Source organism: Labrus mixtus, chromosome 8 (assembly GCF_963584025.1).
Source record: "Labrus mixtus chromosome 8, fLabMix1.1, whole genome shotgun sequence".
NCBI lineage: Eukaryota > Metazoa > Chordata > Actinopteri > Labriformes > Labridae > Labrus > Labrus mixtus.
Genome location: NC_083619.1, coordinates 13,391,191 through 13,411,088, shown reverse-complemented (window position 1 = coordinate 13,411,088; position 19,898 = coordinate 13,391,191). Strand labels below are relative to the sequence as shown.

At 41.5% G+C, this 19,898-nt stretch overlaps 1 protein-coding gene across 1 annotated transcript in view; it reads right to left on the bottom strand.

Moving 5' to 3' along the window:
- Positions 1–433: 433 nt before the first annotated feature.
- The window catches only part of LOC132979007 (semaphorin-6B-like), a 33,043-nt gene continuing 13,578 nt past the window's right edge, over positions 434–19,898 (bottom strand). The window contains exons 2-17 of the mRNA XM_061044445.1: positions 17,116–17,239; positions 16,172–16,283; positions 15,101–15,161; positions 14,925–14,987; positions 12,145–12,243; positions 11,972–12,062; positions 11,609–11,728; positions 10,980–11,068; positions 10,176–10,393; positions 9,955–10,086; positions 9,544–9,693; positions 9,215–9,391; positions 8,222–8,362; positions 7,499–7,576; positions 5,917–5,978; positions 434–4,656 (exon numbers count right to left, since the gene is read on the bottom strand). Coding sequence (XP_060900428.1) covers positions 3,671–4,656; positions 5,917–5,978; positions 7,499–7,576; positions 8,222–8,362; positions 9,215–9,391; positions 9,544–9,693; positions 9,955–10,086; positions 10,176–10,393; positions 10,980–11,068; positions 11,609–11,728; positions 11,972–12,062; positions 12,145–12,243; positions 14,925–14,987; positions 15,101–15,161; positions 16,172–16,283; positions 17,116–17,221 — 2,685 coding nt within the window. The 5' untranslated portion in view covers positions 17,222–17,239 and the 3' untranslated portion in view covers positions 434–3,670. The remainder of the gene's footprint in view (positions 4,657–5,916; positions 5,979–7,498; positions 7,577–8,221; positions 8,363–9,214; positions 9,392–9,543; positions 9,694–9,954; positions 10,087–10,175; positions 10,394–10,979; positions 11,069–11,608; positions 11,729–11,971; positions 12,063–12,144; positions 12,244–14,924; positions 14,988–15,100; positions 15,162–16,171; positions 16,284–17,115; positions 17,240–19,898) is intronic.

The window sequence follows — 19,898 nt, the reverse complement described above, 5'->3', positions numbered from 1 at the left end:
TCAAAGCCTTATAGTATCAAAGCAGAGAGATCAAGAGGTGTTCTAATCTCTGCCCAGGACCTCTAATCGAAACTACAGCATGTAGTGTCCAGTCAAGTTTCAGGCACCCATGGGAGGCTTTCAACTCTCTCACAGCCGTGCTGAATGAAGGCCAGTGTCCAGCTCCATCTAGTGGCCAGGAATGTCAATGCTTCATAGATTTTCCACTTCCTCTGCTCACTGCTCTGGAGCTTGCTTTTGTGAAGTTTGTAAAGAAGTAAAGATGACAAGTGTGTCTCATTTACAGAAAATAAACTGCAGTAATGATATACACATTATTCGTTGGGCAATGGGAGTGTTAATGTGTGTATTTGTGTGAATGTGTGCGCAAGCATATAATGATGTGCATTATTTCAATGAGTGAATTCAGAGGCAAATGCGACAACATTAGTAGTCAGTTATATAATGCCGTTTAATAGCAGTACTCAAAAGATTGATGGTTATTATAACAGCAGTATCTTAGCAACTGCAAAAACTCGGCAGGCATCAGTCAAATGAGAAGGCTCAGTTCCGCCTGCGACTCTACTCTAATAACAGGGAAACAGCTGAACCCAGCAGTCAGCCCCAAATCACGTAATACTGTACATACATCTTATTCACAGCATCATCACCAAGAGAGAAAAAAAAAAAATCATACTTCAGACAGTCCTGTCTCAGAAGACTCTCCCGGACAACCAAACTTATACACTACCTTCAGCATGGTTATTTACACTATTCACAAATGATACAGAAAAACAGTCCCCTTTCAAAATGCAAAGAAGAGAAATTAAGTTTTTGTGCTTTTCCTTATTACTGCACAGAAAAATGACGACAAAAAGAAAAAACGAGTACATTCATTCTCCCAGGATGCTGACGAGTGTTTTCAAGGTCTTTCAGTATGGCAGTTAGTTTGTAATGTCAGACAGACGATCACTTAACAACAGAATAGAACTGCAACAAACAATTATTCCTGTAATAGATTCATTTGCTGTCTATATTTTACAATTTAATTACTAATCGTTGAGTCTATAAATATGAGAAGGTTGTGAAAATGCTCAATACAATCTCCCAGAAGCCAAAGTGACAGTTTGAAACCAAGACTGTTCATGACAAAATGACCAAAAGCAAAACCTGAAATAAAAGAACCAGCAAAGAGTAAATGCTTGACTTTTTTTGGGGGGGATTCAAAAATCAACAAAAACAACTCTTTGATATCACGATAATTAAGGATTGATTTCTTTCTAATACATTTTTTTTTTTTTTTTACAAATTGTCAAGAAAGGTCAAGAATCAGGACACCAAATGAGACGCACAATGCTCCCTCTGAGCGTTTCTGTTCATTTGAAGTTTTGCTTTTGAACTACTTATTAATGTATCAGCTGTCCTGGAATTAACACTCTTTATGTCATGGCATCAGTGGAAATACTTCAGTATAATCATAAAGGGGATGACATGGTCTTAACATTATTTACAGTATACACGCGTGGCATCATGAAGTGTCAGAGTAGCTCTTACAAGGACCTTTCAAACACTTGAAAACATTCAGCAGATAGAGATGGACAAATGATTTCAACCACACACACACACACTCACATTAAAATGAAATAAAAAATACATTCAGCGGGTATGTTTAAAAAGGCAAACACACAACAAATATACTGCAATAAACAGAGCTCCAACTCTGCGGACGAAAACAATCCTCATGGCACTTATTAACAAGTTTCTCTTTGTGTTTTTGCTTCAGTAATCAGGCATCAGTTGATCATTCATAACCTGCTTTTGGCACTCAGATGTAAAAAAAACGAGGGCTCTGTTTATATACAAGTGTTTTGCCAATTTGAATATCAGAGCCGTCTAATATGAAACTTAGCCTATATGAAAACAGATTTTCATTCATTTCAAGTAATACTGGCATGATACATGTTATGTCTTGTTTGCAAGCCAGCCCCTGGTGTCACTTTTGGAGTTACTCTAACATTATAATTTCATCTAAATGAAAGGTCACTATGTACAAATCAACCATATATTGCTGCAAAGTCAGCACTAACTTCATTCTTTTGTCAACTTGGGACTGGCACAGTAAGTGAAAATCAGTTTGAATATATCAAATCCTAACACGTTGTAGTGCACCTCATTTCAGCGTCTCATACTTGCTTTCTTTATCTTCTTATCGTCTGTCTTTTATGACCTTGATCTCTTTGCTTTCACACTCATACCATGTTGTGTTGATCTATACGTGTCCAGTGCCATGACACTTTGAAGGGCTAAATATATGGTCCCATTTTCCTGCTGGGAACATTTCCATTACCCCTGTTGGCTCTGAGTTAAGCCCGGGGGTTTTAGTCATCACCACTGTAACTGTCACTTTGTTCTGTATCACATCTATAGGACCTTGACCCACTGTGGGCTTCAGGGGAAATTTTGCCCAATAAAACCAGACTGTGTCCTATAATGGAGCATTAATGGATGTGTGTGTGTACGTGCGAAAAAACCCTCAGGTGACAGTGAAAGGACAGGGTTTATATATTGCAGTCTGCATACTTTCCCACAACACCTCCCTCTCTCCCTTTTTCCTTTCTTTCAGTCATGCTCTTATTTTGTAGTAGGCTCAGTTTTCTGATGCAATCTCCCCAGACGTCCACTTGGAATTATTGGTCATTAAAAAATACATGGCGTGTAAGAAGGCAAACGAACAGAGAGCATGCGGTTGGCAGAAATAGTGCTGACATTGCAGTCCTGCACTCTGCTCCAGAAAGACGTGAGTTATGGTCCCATATCCCTATGAGACAAGGTTAGAGGCATTTTAGCACACACACACGTCCCGCTTCTGGTGTACACAGAATACTAAATACTCTGTCACCTGTACAAAAACACATTAGCATCTGCTGTGTGTGTCTCAAAGAGGAAGAGATGGAAAAAGATAAAGAGAGAGGGACTTTGTGTTTTCCTGTCATCCATCAAAGTTGTTTTTACAGTCGGTTTATTGGGCTGATGAGTCATCTCCAGCTTCAGGTACTTTCACAATGTTAGGATTTTATAATTTCATTCAAAGAACCTTGTTGGCAACCAGACCAACAGGTAATATAGAGTAAAACAGATGGGTGGCGGTCTTGTTAATGTGATCAAAGAGGGAGACAGTATCCCACTCCTTCATCCTCAGATAATCTGCACGAAGCCAGCTTTAAGTGCTATGTCCGTCTTTTTCACCTTCCACATCCTCTGAGCAACCCCTGCTCTGCTGTCCCCCTTTTCTTTTTTTTTTTTATGTCTTTTGTTCTTTCTTTCTTTTCTCCTCATCCTCTCTCAGACGGGAGAGAGAGAGAGAGAGAGGTAATTCTGCAATGCAGACACAGCAACAACCTCAGTCCACCCAACCAATTAGCTTGAGTCAGGATATGAGTGGCAGACCAAGCAGCCAGTCATAAAGAGAGACTCATCAAGGGTGGCAAAAAAAGGCGTGAGCAGGGGGGGGGGGGGGGGGCGGCGGCACTGAGGTACTGACAGAGGAGAGCAGGCTGAATGACAAATAAAGATGTCAGGAAAAGAGAGGGAGAGAGGGAGGGGGCGAGGTGGATGGACAGAATAAGGAAGAAAAGAGAGATCTATGTAAACAAAAACAGAGTTCTGGACATTTTATTCATTTCCTCAATAGTCACTGGCCAGTCTGAGTCCTGTCATTGCAGTTCTTCTTGCTCAACAGCTGGCTAAGATCCATCAGCTCCCCAAGCTCCCCTCGCTCCAAAGCCCCCCTCAGCAGAGCTCGGCTTAGGCCAGGGGTGTGCTGCTGGGACATGTAGACCTGGCCGCTTGGAGGGGGCATGGAGGGTGGAGGCAGAGAAACGGGGACCATACCGTGGCTGCTCAGGATGTATCCTTCAGGAGCCGGCCAGCGCAAAGGTAGTGGCTCGCCATACTCCATGGGGGCGCTTGGTGCTGATACCACCCTCCGTCGCTCGGGTGAGTCCTGAGGGGTCATGGGGTACACATACTCCCCTGCAGACTTCCTGAGAGGGGCTTTGGGCGTTCCCCTCCCTCCTTTTTCCTGCTTGCTCAGACAGACGTAGTGCTGGCGTGGTGTGTCATTCCCTCGTCCCTCGCCGCCGTGTCTCCCTCCTCCCCCCTGCTGGAAGAGTCTGGTAGTCAGATAGACTGAGGGGGGGATACGACAGGGGGAACCCAGACCCACAGACCCTCCCCCCAGGTATGTCTGGCTGGTGTCCCAACCTCCTGAGTTGGAGTCGGACAGGCGTAGGCCTCTGCGTTTCTGCTGGGGCGTGTGCTCGGGGGTCGGCAGGAAACCCGGGTCCAGCTCCCCAGACTTCACCCACCCATTGGGCATGACAAACAGGGTTTCCCCACCCTGGGTGCAGGGACGCTCCCCACCTCCCTGCCTTGTCACACTAAGCACAGAGCCTCCCATCCCGCCACCACTACTCAGAAGGCCTCTTTCACGCCGCTGGATGGCAGACTGGGAGCTGTTGCCATGGCGGCGGTTGCTTGGTTTGTGGGCCATGATCCAGCAGACGGCGAGGCCAGAGAGCGCCGCCCCGATGGTGAACGCTGAGACTGCAGAGGCCACAAGCAGGTTGAGGGAGACCAAGCTCTCTGGTTCTATCAGCAAGCTCTGCTGCAGGATTCCTGAAGATTAAAAGACACAATTATGAAGATGACATTTAAAAGAACAGCACAATGGACTGCCTCTTTAAATGTATGTCCACAGGGTGCACTCCAAAATGATGATCATTGTTATTACATATAGTGCTCCTTCTGCCTAGCTCTTAATGTTTCATGATTAATCAATAACTAGAATAACACTCATAATTGGTGATCATTGTGTTCAGCTCCTCTCCAGTCTGGCCTTGAGGCTCCAAAGGATCCAGGTTCAGAGAGGTCTGCAGTTGTCATCAGCACAGCTCAGACCACAGCAGCTGTCTCTCTTTTTCTCCCCACACTTTCCGTCCTGCAGCCTTGTAGGAGAGTCTCTCCTCTCAGCACATACCATTACCTCAGTGTTTCCACCCAGTTCTAATCTATCCCATCTGCAGACACAGCAGCAAACGCCGGCCCCTGGCTCAGGCTGCGCTGCGCTTTTCAACGCTCTGAGTCTGTCAGGTCTGCAGTCTGGCAGCGCTGACTTCTACCGCTATCAGTTTCTGAGAGTTGGTGCAAAACTAGACGCCTGTGTATCAGTTTAAGAAATTATCTCATTAGAAATAGTTTGATGACTTTGGTGACCTAAAACTGTTCAGAAAGAGTCAGCCGGAATGGAAATGTCTTTTTTAGATTTTGCTGACTTTGAAAATCCAGAACAAGATTCAAAGAGCCTTCCCTCTGGTGATACTGCAGCGACATCTGAGCCCCTCGGAAATAAAGTGACATCAGTATTTTATGCCATTTCAAGCTTGCTCGCCGGCTACCCTTGGTCATCCTACTCTCAGATGTGCATTCATCCTATAGAGAATAAAGCCTTGTAACCAGGAGGATATATCATTTCCCATTGTGCGGTATAGCTGTATAGTCTACATCTCACATCCTCTCTAATTAAACTGTCTCACACTGGGAGCACGTCTGACCTGTGGAAAGTAAAACTGAAACCAGAATCCACTCCCACCTGATTCAACAAAGAGACCAATGCACTCAACAAACTCAGATGCTAGAATAAGTTTGGAAGGATCCTGCTGAGCTGTGGGGAAGGAAATCTCATTACTACTTGGATAATTAAAAGCTTAAATGGGGAAAAAAAAAGTCATCAATATTCTCTCTCTGGTTTTATTTTTCCAGAACAAAATGTTCAGTGACAAGTAGACAGTGTAATGAAGGATTCAGCCACAAGGGGGAGCCTGCTCTCAGTACACCACCCTCAGACTGAAGCATCCATGACATAGTACTGCAACCTACCATCACAGTCTCCTAGATGGGAGGAGGTGTTTCCGTATTCCACATCTTGTTGAAAAGGCAGCCTGCAGTCACACAGATCAGATCACAGGTCATTCATTTCTCTTCATATAGAGACATCACACAGCAGGGAACATTTCATTATGTGTTCTTCATTCACTTTAGAAAGTCCCTCTCCTATATGTTGACAGTCTAACATTAAACCTGAGTGAAAATAAAACATTGGCTTTTCATTACAAACTAAGTAAACAGTACATGAAAGGAGACATTTGTTGATAGAAATCACTCATTTATATATGACATGTATTGATATGTCATTTCACTGTAATAGGATACACTATTGATCCCATTATTGATTTTCCTTTTTTTTTGACACATGACAAAGAGGTCGCAGGTCAGGGTCAGTCGACAGGTGGTGATGGGAGCATGAAGAATGGATTGAAATCCCAGGTACAGTGACTGACCCTCATTAACATACATAACTGACACTATTGCTCCATAATATTTACTGGAATATTAATGAATGAAGGACAATGCTTCTTATTATGATTCAATGATTAAGGTTTGTATTAGGTACCCCAAAACAGGAAATACTATACAGCCACACATGTTAATTGGCTTAAAGAATCATTTTTAACAATATAAATCAAATGTAATGTTGAATACACAAACAATAGAAAATATTAAACTTTTAAAAGTAATGCTTACATTTGAATCTTCTTCGTTTATTTGAAAAACAGTACAATTATTTTACGGATTCATTTGAACTCCCTAACTGCAATAAATATGAAAAAAGGAAAGAAAGATGAACCTTTTTTTGCATCATCAGATTCTCAACAAGACAAACATGAATTGTTTAAGTGCAGATGGAAGATAAAAAAGCATTAGGTTACTATATCAGCCTAAAACCCATTAAAAAGACAAAAAAGAGAAAGCTTTTAGATTTCACTAAATAAACAGTTTAATAGATGAAGCAATGGATCCTGTGTACTTCACATAGTCAAGGAATGAATATTTAATACTTAGAGATTTTAACCACTTAGCCAATCTTGCTGAGTTTGTTAAAATAATAATGGCCTTTTAAGTAACAACAGAATATAAACCAGTATGAGTGTGTTAAGTTATTTATGAATCACTATCTTATCTATTGTATTTTATTTCTCTGATTTGAATTTCTGAACAACAAGAGTCAACCAGCTGTGCCCTTCATTTCTGTTTCTCTTCTTTGTTTGTTTGTTTTTTTTACATCTGAAGTTATGATACAAAAGAATTCTATAGTGGGCTTTGAGACAAAAAATGCCAAGGTCACCCTTTAATGGAGGGGAATTAATCTACATATTTGGAACAACTTAAACTACAACCCCCTTTCATCATTTTTAAGCATTTATTCTCAAATGCACACTCGACATTATTGTAGTGGCCAGACTGGTCCAAATACAACACAACGGATTGTTTTAACTCCAGTTAAAAGCACACCTCAGCACACAGAAACGAATGCAGGGTGTGCAGACAGCAAGTCTGCAGAGGTATGATACTATTATAAGGAAGGTTGGTGTGTGTGTTCATTAGTGTACATTGTCCTCACCGTGTGCCTGGTCTCAGGAAGGAGCAGGTGCTGCCTCTGGTCCAACCACAGTAAGGGTCCCTGGAGGCTAGACAACTCCTGCACACACACACACACACACACACACACACACACACACACACACACACACACACACACAGATACAGAGAAGGGACACACAAGGAACATTTAAAGAAAACTCACAAAATTTAAAATGCTCCCTCAGAGACTTAGGGAAATGTGTCACGCCAAACCTGGGCACTGCTATTGTACGTTCCAATGAAGGTATGCGATATATGTGTTTTAAATGTAATACATATTTACACACAGCAGTCACACACACTGTAAGTAGTGGCTTCTTGTTCTCAGCTTCTTGTATCTCCGTGTGATTTATGCCTGCTGTGGGATTCAGGTTCACATCATTCACACATCTTTCCCATATGTGTAGTACTTAACTCCTTGTTAGTATTCATAATAAATCATGTATTCTTTGTTGCAAGATCAAGACTGTCTGGTGTCAAGCTAAATGATATATACAAAGTAAACAAATGCTACCATAATTAACATTATGCACAACTCTGGAATGAGAGCACAAGAAGAAAACAAAAGTTGGCCAGTGTGCAGTGCCTTGGCTAATAGCCACTTCTACATTCAAACTGACCTAATTATCAGCCAAAGAAACATCGAGGTAAAGAAAAAAAAAACTCTCTCTAAGACAAAAACAGGTCACAGTTTGTTTCTTACTTCATGCAGCGTGAGTGCAGGTGGCAGCGAGACGTGGGCACTCGCACCAGACAGGAGGGGAAGGCCAGTAGCAGAGTGTGGCTGGTCCGGTCCAACGACAGAGACAAGAGCTGACGGGCCTGAGGAGAGTCCTCACCACACCTGCAAACACAGAGACACGCACATGTGTAGACAGGAGGCAGAGGGCAAGGAGGTGGTCAGTGCACCCTGTTTGGCTTTAAATCAATCTGAGACGGGTTCAAAGGTCTCATCTGTTGGTGTTTGAAGACAGACAGACCCTGTGCTCTAACCCTGATACAAATGGTCACAACATCAATTTTATTAAGACCTGCACTGGAACATAAACCACAGCTGTTTGGTTTGAAAAAATGAACTCTTTTGTGCTAGCTGGCACCAGGGCCGGAGACAAAATCTTTACTTTACTTCTACCTGTTTTAATGCTCAAGGTCTGAAAGTATATCAATGTAAGTTGCAAAGGTTTCTGGTGCTACAAAACAACGTTTGACTTTATGATCGATTAAACAACCAACAAGATTCTTATTGTCATTGCTAAGTCACTGAAACTTTTAGATGGTCAATCAATGGAGCAATTGAGCATTTTTTTAAGCAGTGATACTGAATACTCTCAAATTTTTTATGCATATATACAAGTTTATGTTCAGATGAAACAAAGAGTAAGAAAAATCTCATTTGACTTTTGAAAATCATATTTTCTGAATCTTTTGTCATTTTTTGTGAACTGTAATCAGATGTAAAAATAAAATTAATTTGAATATACCTACAATTAGAAGCAAGAACTTTAAACCTTTTACTATAAAATGCCCTAAAAAATCACACTCAAAGTAGAGCTGAGGTAATTTCATTTTCAAAACTCACAGCTACTCAGTTCTTAAAAGGAGGTCGAGAGCGTGAGTCCTGATCTACCTGCAGCAATGTGCTGAGATGGATAATTTATTGGAGATCAAGCACAAATGTGGCTCAACTCCTACTCACTTCTCTGGGTTGAATCCTTCCACCTCCTCCAGAAACACGCTGCTGTGGGAGACTGAATCTCCACTGACAATCATCAGAAACTTGAGGATGGTTCCTCTGGTGGAGCCCAAGAACAAAACTGTACGGTTCTTATGTGGACCAGCTTCTGTGTCCACCACCATGGTTGTCAGCTGGTACCTATAGAGACAGATATGTACATTAAATACAAGCCTTTCTCCTTTTTTTATCTACAGGCTATGATTCATATGTTAAGGTCTAAGCTTCCCATATTCATGCCATAAAATGTTCTGCATGGGTGCTATAAAAAACAATTGAGTCCGTATGTGTACCGTCCCATAGTCTTGACCACCCAGGGTCTGTGCCCCAGCAGTGGAACGGTATCATCCATTAGCGGATGGGTCTTCACAAAGTTCAGCACCTCGTCTGGCAGCGCATTAGAGGAGCTAAATCTGGACCCCTGCACTGCACATCCTCCTGGTCTGCAGATGGAGATGGGAAGATAAAAACAAGAACGAGGATAATAAATACAAAGAGAAAAGAGAGAGAGAGAGAGAGAGAGCGAAAGAAGCTGCTGGAGGTTGTTTTAGAATATTTGCTGAGTGGTTGTGAAGTTGCAATGTGACTGAAATGGAGCTTACAGCAAGAGGAGAAAGTAGACTATATGTGAGGAAGACGCTCAGGACAACAGCGCTGCAGTATTCTGCACAAGTTCTGCTTACATCACTTTTTAATAACAATACCTGGGTTTAGGCACTGCTTCGTCCGGCACAGGAGTCCAAATAGACTCAGGGGATTTCTGCTCTTTAAACCTGCCCTCAAACACATGAGCGAGCTGCTGCATGTCAAACACACACACTGCAGAGCCAGGGATGCTGCCAAAGACGAAGAACAACACAGCATTTATAAGAAAAAATGATTTGTGCTTTTCGTTTTCTTTTTCCTTTGTTGTGCCGCTCAGTACCTGTTTGGTGGCGTCGAGAAGAGACCAAGTATGACGTCTCGTCCTTGCATGTGAATGATCCCGCTGGTGGCGTGTAAGAGGTTGAAGTAAAAGTGTGAATCTCCGGGGACAGAGCAGTTGAGCCGCGCCTTCAGGAATGTAGTCCACTGTTTCTCCAGGACGCGCTGAGAGCCACCAAGGTCTGCCTTACACACACGAGCCACACGGGAAACCATCACCTGGAGTAAAACAAGCAACGTCAAGATACGAGAGGGATAAAGAGAAAAGAATCATTTATTCATTGTAATGTTCTAATTTATCCCAATGATTATCTTGTATTGTTAAAGTTAAAGTTGACAGAACAATACGTTTAGTTCAATTTTTAATACGATTCAATACCACTATCTAGCTTCGAAGTTTTTGTTCAACTGTTTATGGTAAATCGTTTTGTAAAACGAGCATTCTCAATGCTAAATTGTGCATATTCCTTTTTCTCTGGCTTTAAAATTCACAAAAAATATGCTTTATGCTCAATAAATCTGAATTGCATAAAAATGAACGTCCTGCTAATTAAAATAAATTAGAAAACAGGTCGTTGGGCCGCTGGTGGCGCAGTGGTTAGTGTGAACGCCCCATGTATGGAGGCTATAGTCTTCCAAGCGGGCGGCCCAGGTTCGAATCCAGCCTGTGGCTCCTTTCCCACATGTAATACCCCACTCTCTCTCCCTGATTTCCGACTCTATCCACTGTCCTATCTCTAACAATAAAGGCACAAAAATCTCAAAATGAATCTTTAAAAAGAAAACAGGTCGTGTTTGAGAGAACCTTCTCTAGATGATGAAACTCCATGGCCATCTCTCTGAAGAAGAAATAAATATGAGGCCCCCACTCCATGGAGCTCACAAAGTAGGGCTCTGAAAACAAGTCAAATGAGAGAAGACACCGTTAGTAACACACAATCACACTTAATGGACAATAATGTCGCAGCGAAGCAAAACAAAAACCTCCAAAGTTTCTGACATGGTGCTGTCCAGTCACAATGCTGTCCACCAACATTGCTCATTAAATATTGATGTCTTGTTTAATTTATCATCATGGACAAGAGGATACACATGTTATAAATGTTTTTCATCCAGAGCTTTGACCTCAGTCTGCTTGTTTATTTCTCTCTTTCTGTAAACTGACTCATCTTTGGAATTGGAGACTTGTGAACACCTGAAACTGCAGAGTCTGACTAACCTCAATACATCACTCTGTGTGAACATGCTCCACTTAAAATGAATCTATTAAATATAGACCTCCTCACGTTCAGCTTCCCTTAATGTAGCTTATTAATATTATTTAGCCTCCACAGTCTTATTATTCACAAATAAGCCCAAAAGAACATACAAAAAGTCATTAAGTTGTCCGGCTCTTGAGGTTCATTTATGCATCGTTTTGAAACTGAAAAGTACCTCTGAACCACTTGGAGTCGTGTTTGACCGTGCGGAGGGCGGGGCTGTCGCCAAGGCTGCGATAGATCACAGCATCGATGGCCAGGAAGTCTGTCACAGTACCCGTAAAGAGACTTCCATCTGAGAGAAGCGCAGTGAGAGGAAAGGAGATTAAGAGGAAGGGGAAGATACAGATGGGGAGATAGCACAAGGTCAGGAAGATTAAAACCAAACAAGCAATGCGTCGAGAGGTCTGACTATAAATCATTTGCAAACGTAAACACAAGGGCGCAGACGTTTCAATGTCTAGAGCTGAAAACTGAGTCTGATGTCTGCTAGATACAGTGAACTCTTCATCTTGAGAGCACAAACACATGGTGCTACCTGCAAATAAAGCCACGTTGGCATGTCGTGGATCATATGGGCACCGGGCCATCCCACTCACAGGCTCTCCCACCAATTCAAGGGTGTCTCTCTGCAACAGGAAACAATTATTAAGACAAACAAACTGGCAGCTACACAGAGAAAGACGGGCTGACAGATAGATGGATACTAACAGTGTAGTTGGCACACAGTGGGTTGAATGCGTTTGTTCCACATACAAACAGGCCATCATGCTGGCTGAGAAGAACCTTGATGAAATTACGGCACTCTCCCTGTTGTAAAAAAAAAAAAAAAAAAAAAAGACAAAAGGAAAAGATTTAAGTGGAGGGGAAATCACACAATACAGGACAACTTGAAAGAGACAGTTATGAAGCAAAGCAAAGCTGAATACTACGAGTCAGAGCGAGAAGACTCCCTGTGTGTGGTATGAGAAATGCAGCTTGCAACAATTGTTAGAGGAAATAACACCCTCAAACACACCTCATCTGGAGGAACAACAGGACAGGGACTTTTGAGCCGCCTTCAAACTGGGGACTGTTGGTTGCTGGCATATTTGTGTGCAAAATGCATATAGTTAATAACTTTTTTTAAAATGTTTGTCTAGTGGTAATATTATTCTAGCTAGCTAATTTGTAAACCTTTTGTACCTTCATTTCTCGCATGTCATAGCAGGATGAGCACAGATTAAAGTAAAGGAATAGCATTCATTGAGAAGTAAGCTCTCATGCTTTCTCAGCTAGAGTTAGATATGAGGACATCCAATCGAAGTAATGTACTTTTGATATGTTGTTGAAGCCAGTATCCGGTTATTTCAGGTCACCACAAAGCCTTGCACATTGCGAGGGTCACAAAAGCAGCACCTCTAAAGCTTATTAAAAATACGCCTGTTACCAAGCAAAGAGCAACTTCCAAGGTGTTTTCTTTAATTGTTACAAATGTAAATGATCGGGTGATACTTTTGCTAATATTTTCCACCTTCTGTCACTTTTCTTCTTCTGTTCCTCTTTCTCCTCTCATGACCCCCCACCCCTCCACCTCAAGTCATCCTGTCTCCTCCTGCCTTTGGAGCTCTTTTATCACAGCTTTTTTAATTCTTACTTGTTTTAATCCCTCACCTATCTTCAGTAAAGGGAAATATATTTTCCTTTAGTTGTTTCGTCAGCCCTTTCTTTCTACCTGATGGCTCCCCTGTCCTATAATGATAATAAGTGTTTCAGTTTTCCTCTGCCCACGCACATCTTATACCTTCTGTACCTGCATGACTCTCAGCTGATTCTTATTGCTGCTTCCTTCCTGAGGCTATGTCACTCTTTCTACGAAGTTTGCTCAATAATGTTTCCTGTTGCCTCTTTTCTTTTGCCATGAGCTCCATTCAGATTTCAATTTTGCCTGTGAAAATTCACCAAATTCAGACTGCTGCCATTTTTCTTCTGGCATCACAAGCACGGTTAAGTCTAAGTTAAATAAAGGTATACAATCTGAAAAATCACCATAAAATCACACTAATTGAGTCACAAACACTCTTGAGTAGCTACATCATTTCAAAGTGTTTTAGTCAAAATACAAAAATGTAGATCATTGCATATCACTAACAATATTATATGAAAGTGTTTCTTGTGAGCTTTTTTTTCACAGTGACACAGTGACTGTTAAAACAAACGCCATCCAGTTTCTGTGACTTGTGTCAGCAGCTCTCTCTCTCTCCTCTCTCGCTCTCTCTCTCTCCTCACCTCGGGCAGTGCAGACAGGACAACGGGCTGTGGCACACACTAGTTGCTTCTTTTTGACTTTTTTGGCTGTTTATTGAATTGACTGCCAGCGTTTCTCTCCTCTGAGTCCGACATAACAAGCTGAGTGGAACAGAACGTTTAAGTGACTGAGGTTGGCTTCTCAGTGAGCACTAGCCGGGGATTTCAACGATGAAATTAGATTGAAAACAGGTTGATACAAGTCTAAGTGTCTACCACCTTCAACCAAAAGATAAATGCTTGCTGGGTTGCATGTTTTGAGGATCATTTTGTGGGCTTAGGTGAGTGATACCAGGTAGCAGAGGGAGAGGCGTGAGGTTGTTTCCAGTAGAATGTCCATGTTGCTGTTGTCACTTAAATTTTAGCTAGGGATTAATTAAATGATATAACAAAAGCTTGCAATTAATTAGCATTAATCTAATTTCTAGCTGAGCTACTGTTGGACAGGAATAGGTTTTATCACTGTATGTAATTCTATTAAACAGGCTAATGTTAGCTTTGAATTGGTTAAATGCTAACATTAGCTATTGTCTTACAGTAGTTAATCGCTTTTCACATAATGTTGTTGTCCCTTGAAATTTAGCCAAATGTTCCTTTAGGATTTCTGGGTTTTTTTTAGTAGCTGATGAATCAAGAAGTAGTGACATCATAAATATATTATAGACTACCAACTTTTACTGGATATTATTAATAACATGGAACACAGCTGTGAACATGACATCAGAGGAAAATGGCCACTGCTTGAAAAAGATGAATAATATCTTTATACAATAAAGATGTTATCTAAATGAAACACCCTGACAACCAAATTACCCATAATCTTTTTCTTGTGTATATTAGATCACATTCCCTATGCATCATGCAACTACGCCCTTTTTTGCACACATTTCCTTATTTTCTTGTCTCCCCTGCATGCTATGAGTGAACTTAAAAAGGAAGGATGCAGGTGTGCAGAAAAATGGCTTTCAAGCTTCATAGGCATCTTTCGGGCTGGGTAACGTTTCACTGCTCTGGCGTGATTAAGTGATGTGCTGATTCTGTATCAACAAGATCAAATTTGTGTAAATACCGCATGCAGGTGCACCTCGAGGAAATAAGGTTTCTGTAACAGCTGTTGTGTCCGTCCATGCGTGTGATAGTGTAGATTGTGTTGATGCACGAGAGAGTGGCTCTCAAAGTCAGAATGTTGTGTACGAGCGCAGTACCTCATGTTTGCCCTTCATCCGACACACTCGAATATCATTCTTATTGGATTCCCACGTCCGTTTCTGCAAAAAGAATGAACCAAAGTCCCAAAGCTTGTTATCTGTGTGTGTGTGTGGACATTATCAGATATTAGTGCAGGCTTGGTTTTGTGTGTGAACAAGGGAATGAGTGTTACCTTACTGAAGAACATTTCTTCACCTGCCATGTTATCCAGCTCCACTCTGTACAAATCATCTCTACAAAAGAGGCAACAAATCAGTGCAAATATATAATACACATATTATATGATGTGATATGTGAAACAATCCATAACCAATATGATATAAACGATGTATAAGGAAGGGTTTGTATTTGGAATTTATTTTTTTTTTTTTACAGGTTTTTACATTTAAAGGCAGATATATTACAAGTGGGGTAAATATATCGCAGAATAAATCAGATTCATAAAAGAAATCTTGTTTTAGGATTTATCATACATCAGATGTAATTTAGTAAATGAGGGCTTATAGAGTCACAGCAGCTTATGTTAATACTCATTTGGCAAAAAAAAACTGAATTAAATATATTTGTGGTGCACAAAACTGCTCTCTGCCTCATTTATGAAAGCAAATGAAATGCAAGAACTGTTGTTTTGTTATTGCTGTCAACAAACCATTTGTGTATGACGGCCACCTGTTTGTATTTTTTGAGGCTGAAATCTGCTGTGGTCAAAAAGGCTGAAGCTAGGATCAAAATCTGTGTTTTAAACGTGGGATGTTTTGTGGACTATATTATTAATTTGTTTTATTGATTTGATACATTATAAGCCTTTTCATCACGAAGCACAGCCTGCCTCTTTCTGCATGTGGGTGCAGTTTTAGATGCTATTGGGTCATATTTATTTGAATTTATATAAGCCTTTTATTGTCCTCGTTATAAAGAGTTAGAGCTTCGATGCTAATGTTTTAAATCAGCACCTCAGCTTTCATCAGGAACCTGACTATTTATGGGGGAGTACCAGATTTGGCACGAGGACCACTGCTTGCAGGTGTAATATAATCTTTTATTTCATGTGTAAAGAGTGATGTGAACAAAGAGCTTTAGCTTGACATTTAACAACAAGATTGAATTCCTCCTCCCTGGAACAAACTGTAAATGTCCTCTGCAGAGTGACAGCAGATGGAAGCTGTGGCATCAAATGAAAGCAAAAGGATATTAATGCACAAGCGTCAGTAAGACACAGTTGGAGGCGGTTGCTGTTGGTTACCTGGCTCCTATGTAGAGCGTGCGGTTGACTTGGAGGACCGTCTGTATGTGCAGCTCTTGTCTCTGAGCTGAACGATGAGCTCTGCCCAGGAACACTGGATACCTCCGCACAACTAACACAAATCAGAAACATACATTTGTTTTGCACATATATTTACCCTTAGATATTAAGCAGGATATAAAACAGCTTATTTTACCTTCCCTCGAATAGTTTCTTCTCTTAATATTGATGTTTTTGTTTTGAAAAACAAGGACAAAGACAAACACCAGAACAGTTACAGCCCACAGAAGAACTTTTTGATGCATGCAGCTTCATAATGAGAAAACCTGTGTGCAGTCATTACTATTATTTCACTCCTTCTCGTTCCTACATTTAACATTCCAGCTAAATGAGAGAGTACAGATGGAGGAGAGAGGTGGAGAGAGGAAGTGGCAGCGTCAGACTCTGAGAAAGTTTTAGAGACGGTAGACATCAGCCTCCACAGGGAGCCCTCAGCATCAGGAGACAGATTGGGAAAACGTCTCATTGTCCTTGACTGCAGGGGAGGGAGAGAGAGGACGTAGCGATCCATCTCCACCTGTCTCCTCCCCTTCTATCCTCCACCCCTCAGCCTTCTTTCTCGTCATCTGGATCAACCCTTCCGATCCAATGGTCTCCCTCTTTTTCATCTTCCCCAGCCTCTCAACACCCATAAAAATCATCTCTTTCTCCCTGTATAGCTTTCTTATTTATGAATTCTGCCACTGAGAGACTGAGTGAAGTCTCTTTATTTTCCTGCATGCCTGGGTGGCTTCAAAGCAACTCCACACCAAGGCTCTGACCCTTGACCACTGATTTCCACATCCACCTTGGAGCCATTCATCAATTCTTCGTATGGTATATAGTCACACGAACAAAGACACACACACACACACACACACACACACCGGCAGGGAGAAACATACCCTCTACGGGGACGTAGCTAAGAGGACTAGGTTCCTCTGGGAAAGAGCCATCAGCCAGTTGAAGTAGCAGGAGAAGAAATGTGAGGGGAGGAGCCAGGGTCGCCATGGCAGCAACACTGATGTACTGTTAACAGAGGGAGAGAAAGGAGAGCAAGGTAAAAATGTTATTGATGTGAACTCAATATTTTCCGAGTGTGTGAGTGTGCATGTTTTGACATTTTGATCGACTTTATCAACAGGTATGTGTGTAGGTGTCTGTGTGTGTATGTGTGTATGTGTGGGTGTGTGTGTGAGAGTGTGTGTGAGTGTGAGTGTGAGTGTGGGTGTGTGTGTGTGTGTGTGTGTGTGTGTGTGTGTGTGTGTGTGTGTGTGTGAGTGTGAGTGTGGGTGTGTGTGTGAGAGTGTGTGTGAGTGTGAGTGTGGGTGTGTGTGTGTGTGTGTGTGTGTGTGTGAGTGTGAGTGTGGGTGTGTGTGTGAGAGTGTGTGTCTGATAGCAAAGGGTCAGAAGTGCAGCAGGGTGACTGCTGCCACCAACCTGACTCCAGCAGCGAGCTAATGTGCGTCTTTTGTCTGCTTCGTGATGTAATGGGGATCTATTGTCACAAATGTCACTCCATTGTCAAGCTGTGTGAATTGAAGGAGACGCTCACAGACATGAGACACACCGAGACACAAAACATTCCCACAAAGCCACTTTGGGATGTAAATGTTTCTTTGTCAGTCTTTGTGGACATATGGAGGTTATACTGCTGCTAATTAGAGACAAACAGTGGATAGCTCGTCATTATAGATCAGAGAGTGAGAATAAAAAAGAGGAGGGATGAGGGTGACTGACTTGGGAAAGCTGGACTAAAGTCAAAGGTCATGAATGCTCTAAATCATTAAAAAGGAAAAAGGAACAAATCTGTCTCTTCAATAGGGAATGGGCCACAAAGGGGTCATGCAGTGTAAAGATATGAGCACACACATTTAAATAACTGAATAAGGCTGGGCTCAGACTACAGGAGTGTTACAATTTTAATAAAACATCTGTTTGCATCATACACAAATGCTGTAACTTCACAGATATTGTTCTCTCTAATCTTCAACATGCACACGATACAAGATATTAAAAATAAATGTGTATCACTCACTACAGGATATTAGGAAAGCCTTGCACTCCTGAACATTTCCCCACGTTCCCTGGTGGGTTGCATGTGTAAACCCGGATATCCTTGAGACTATGCAGATGTTTTCTCTTCCAGACCCATAGTAAAATGTCTGAAAGAAGTCAGGGTGAATGCAGTAGATAAAAGTCTGGAACATTGGCGCAAGGCGGGGCAGCGACCTCGTTCACGTCCAGCTGAGTTTCTCTGCTTTTTACTCCTTAATGCTCGCCTCAGTTGTCAGTATGTTGTTTTCCACTGTTTGTGTTTGTGTTGTGTAAAGATCCTTATATATGTAGGCATAATAACACAGAAACATTCATTGTTACGGATGGGAAAAGGATTTACAATGATGGTGTGCATCAGAGTTAGCCCCTCACATGGAACAGATGTAAACAAGATGAAGACTGACTAAAACATGCTGTTGTAATGCTTTCTAGAGAGTAAACACAATCCTCCCAGACAAGGTTAACACAGGTTCTTTATTCTACAGAAAAAAAACTGCAGGTTAGCTTATATCTGTAAACAGTAGCAGGCTAGCTAATGTATTGCTGGCTAATGCTAGGGTTGTTCTAGCCTACTGGCTTCTCACCCTGACTTCTCTAATCTATTTCTAACTAATCTGCAGACTCTCTTTACTGTTTTCCCTTTTCTTTCCATGCGAGATTGAGATGGGGAATTCATTACAGGTCCCTTTTTAAAAAAATCGTGGTAGCAGGGCTCATGGTTAGAGAAGGAGGAGTTCACACACACACACACACACACACACACACACAAACATGTATGAAACTTGTCTGAACCTCTGGATGACCTAAACGAAGTGAACAAAGAGTCGTCCCTTCAGTGTGAACACAGAGCTCAGAACAACAAACCAAGAGGGACTTTGACATTACACATTTTTTAGGAAGTCATTACTCCACAATATATTTACAAAGGGAATATAAGATTTTTGTTAGTATTCAGAATGTTGCATATTTGGCCTTAAAAGGTTGTGGCAAAATTGTTCTTTAAACTTTCATGCAAGAGACGCACTACCACAACGTGGTAACATCTTCAATGTGTCCCCTGTTGCTTCTATTTCTATTGAAAACCCGGTACTTAACGATTTGGGTAATGTTTTTAAATGTTTTTCTTTTGCATCTTCTCCTATCTCCCAAATATAGTTTTCACTGATGGGTGCAATAAACTTTAATTTACACCCATTTTTGTAATAGAAAAATCATACATTTGGTTCTCTATGGGCTGGTTTATATTAACTGGAAGGCTCAGAGACATCCTGAAGGAATAACATTCACACAACCTTTGCTGCGCATATAGCCATGTTACTAGCTTAGTTGAAAACCCACAAAAAGGGGTCAAACAGTCAAAAACAGGCCATCAACTTCTCCCTCACCTTTAAAACAGAGACAGCGGAACAACACTGCTTCACATGAGTTACTACCAGTCGTAAATTAAGTCAGCCACACCGTCAAGCATACGTTTGAATATAGAAGCTTTTCTGTGCATTTACTCCAAACGCCTGTGGCTCAGCTGCACAGCTTGTGTCTTTGATGTGAGAATATTTTAAAAGGAGAGGAGAAACAAAGAAAGAGGAAGAAAAGACACGACAAATGAGGGGAACAGAAAGGGCGGAGCACT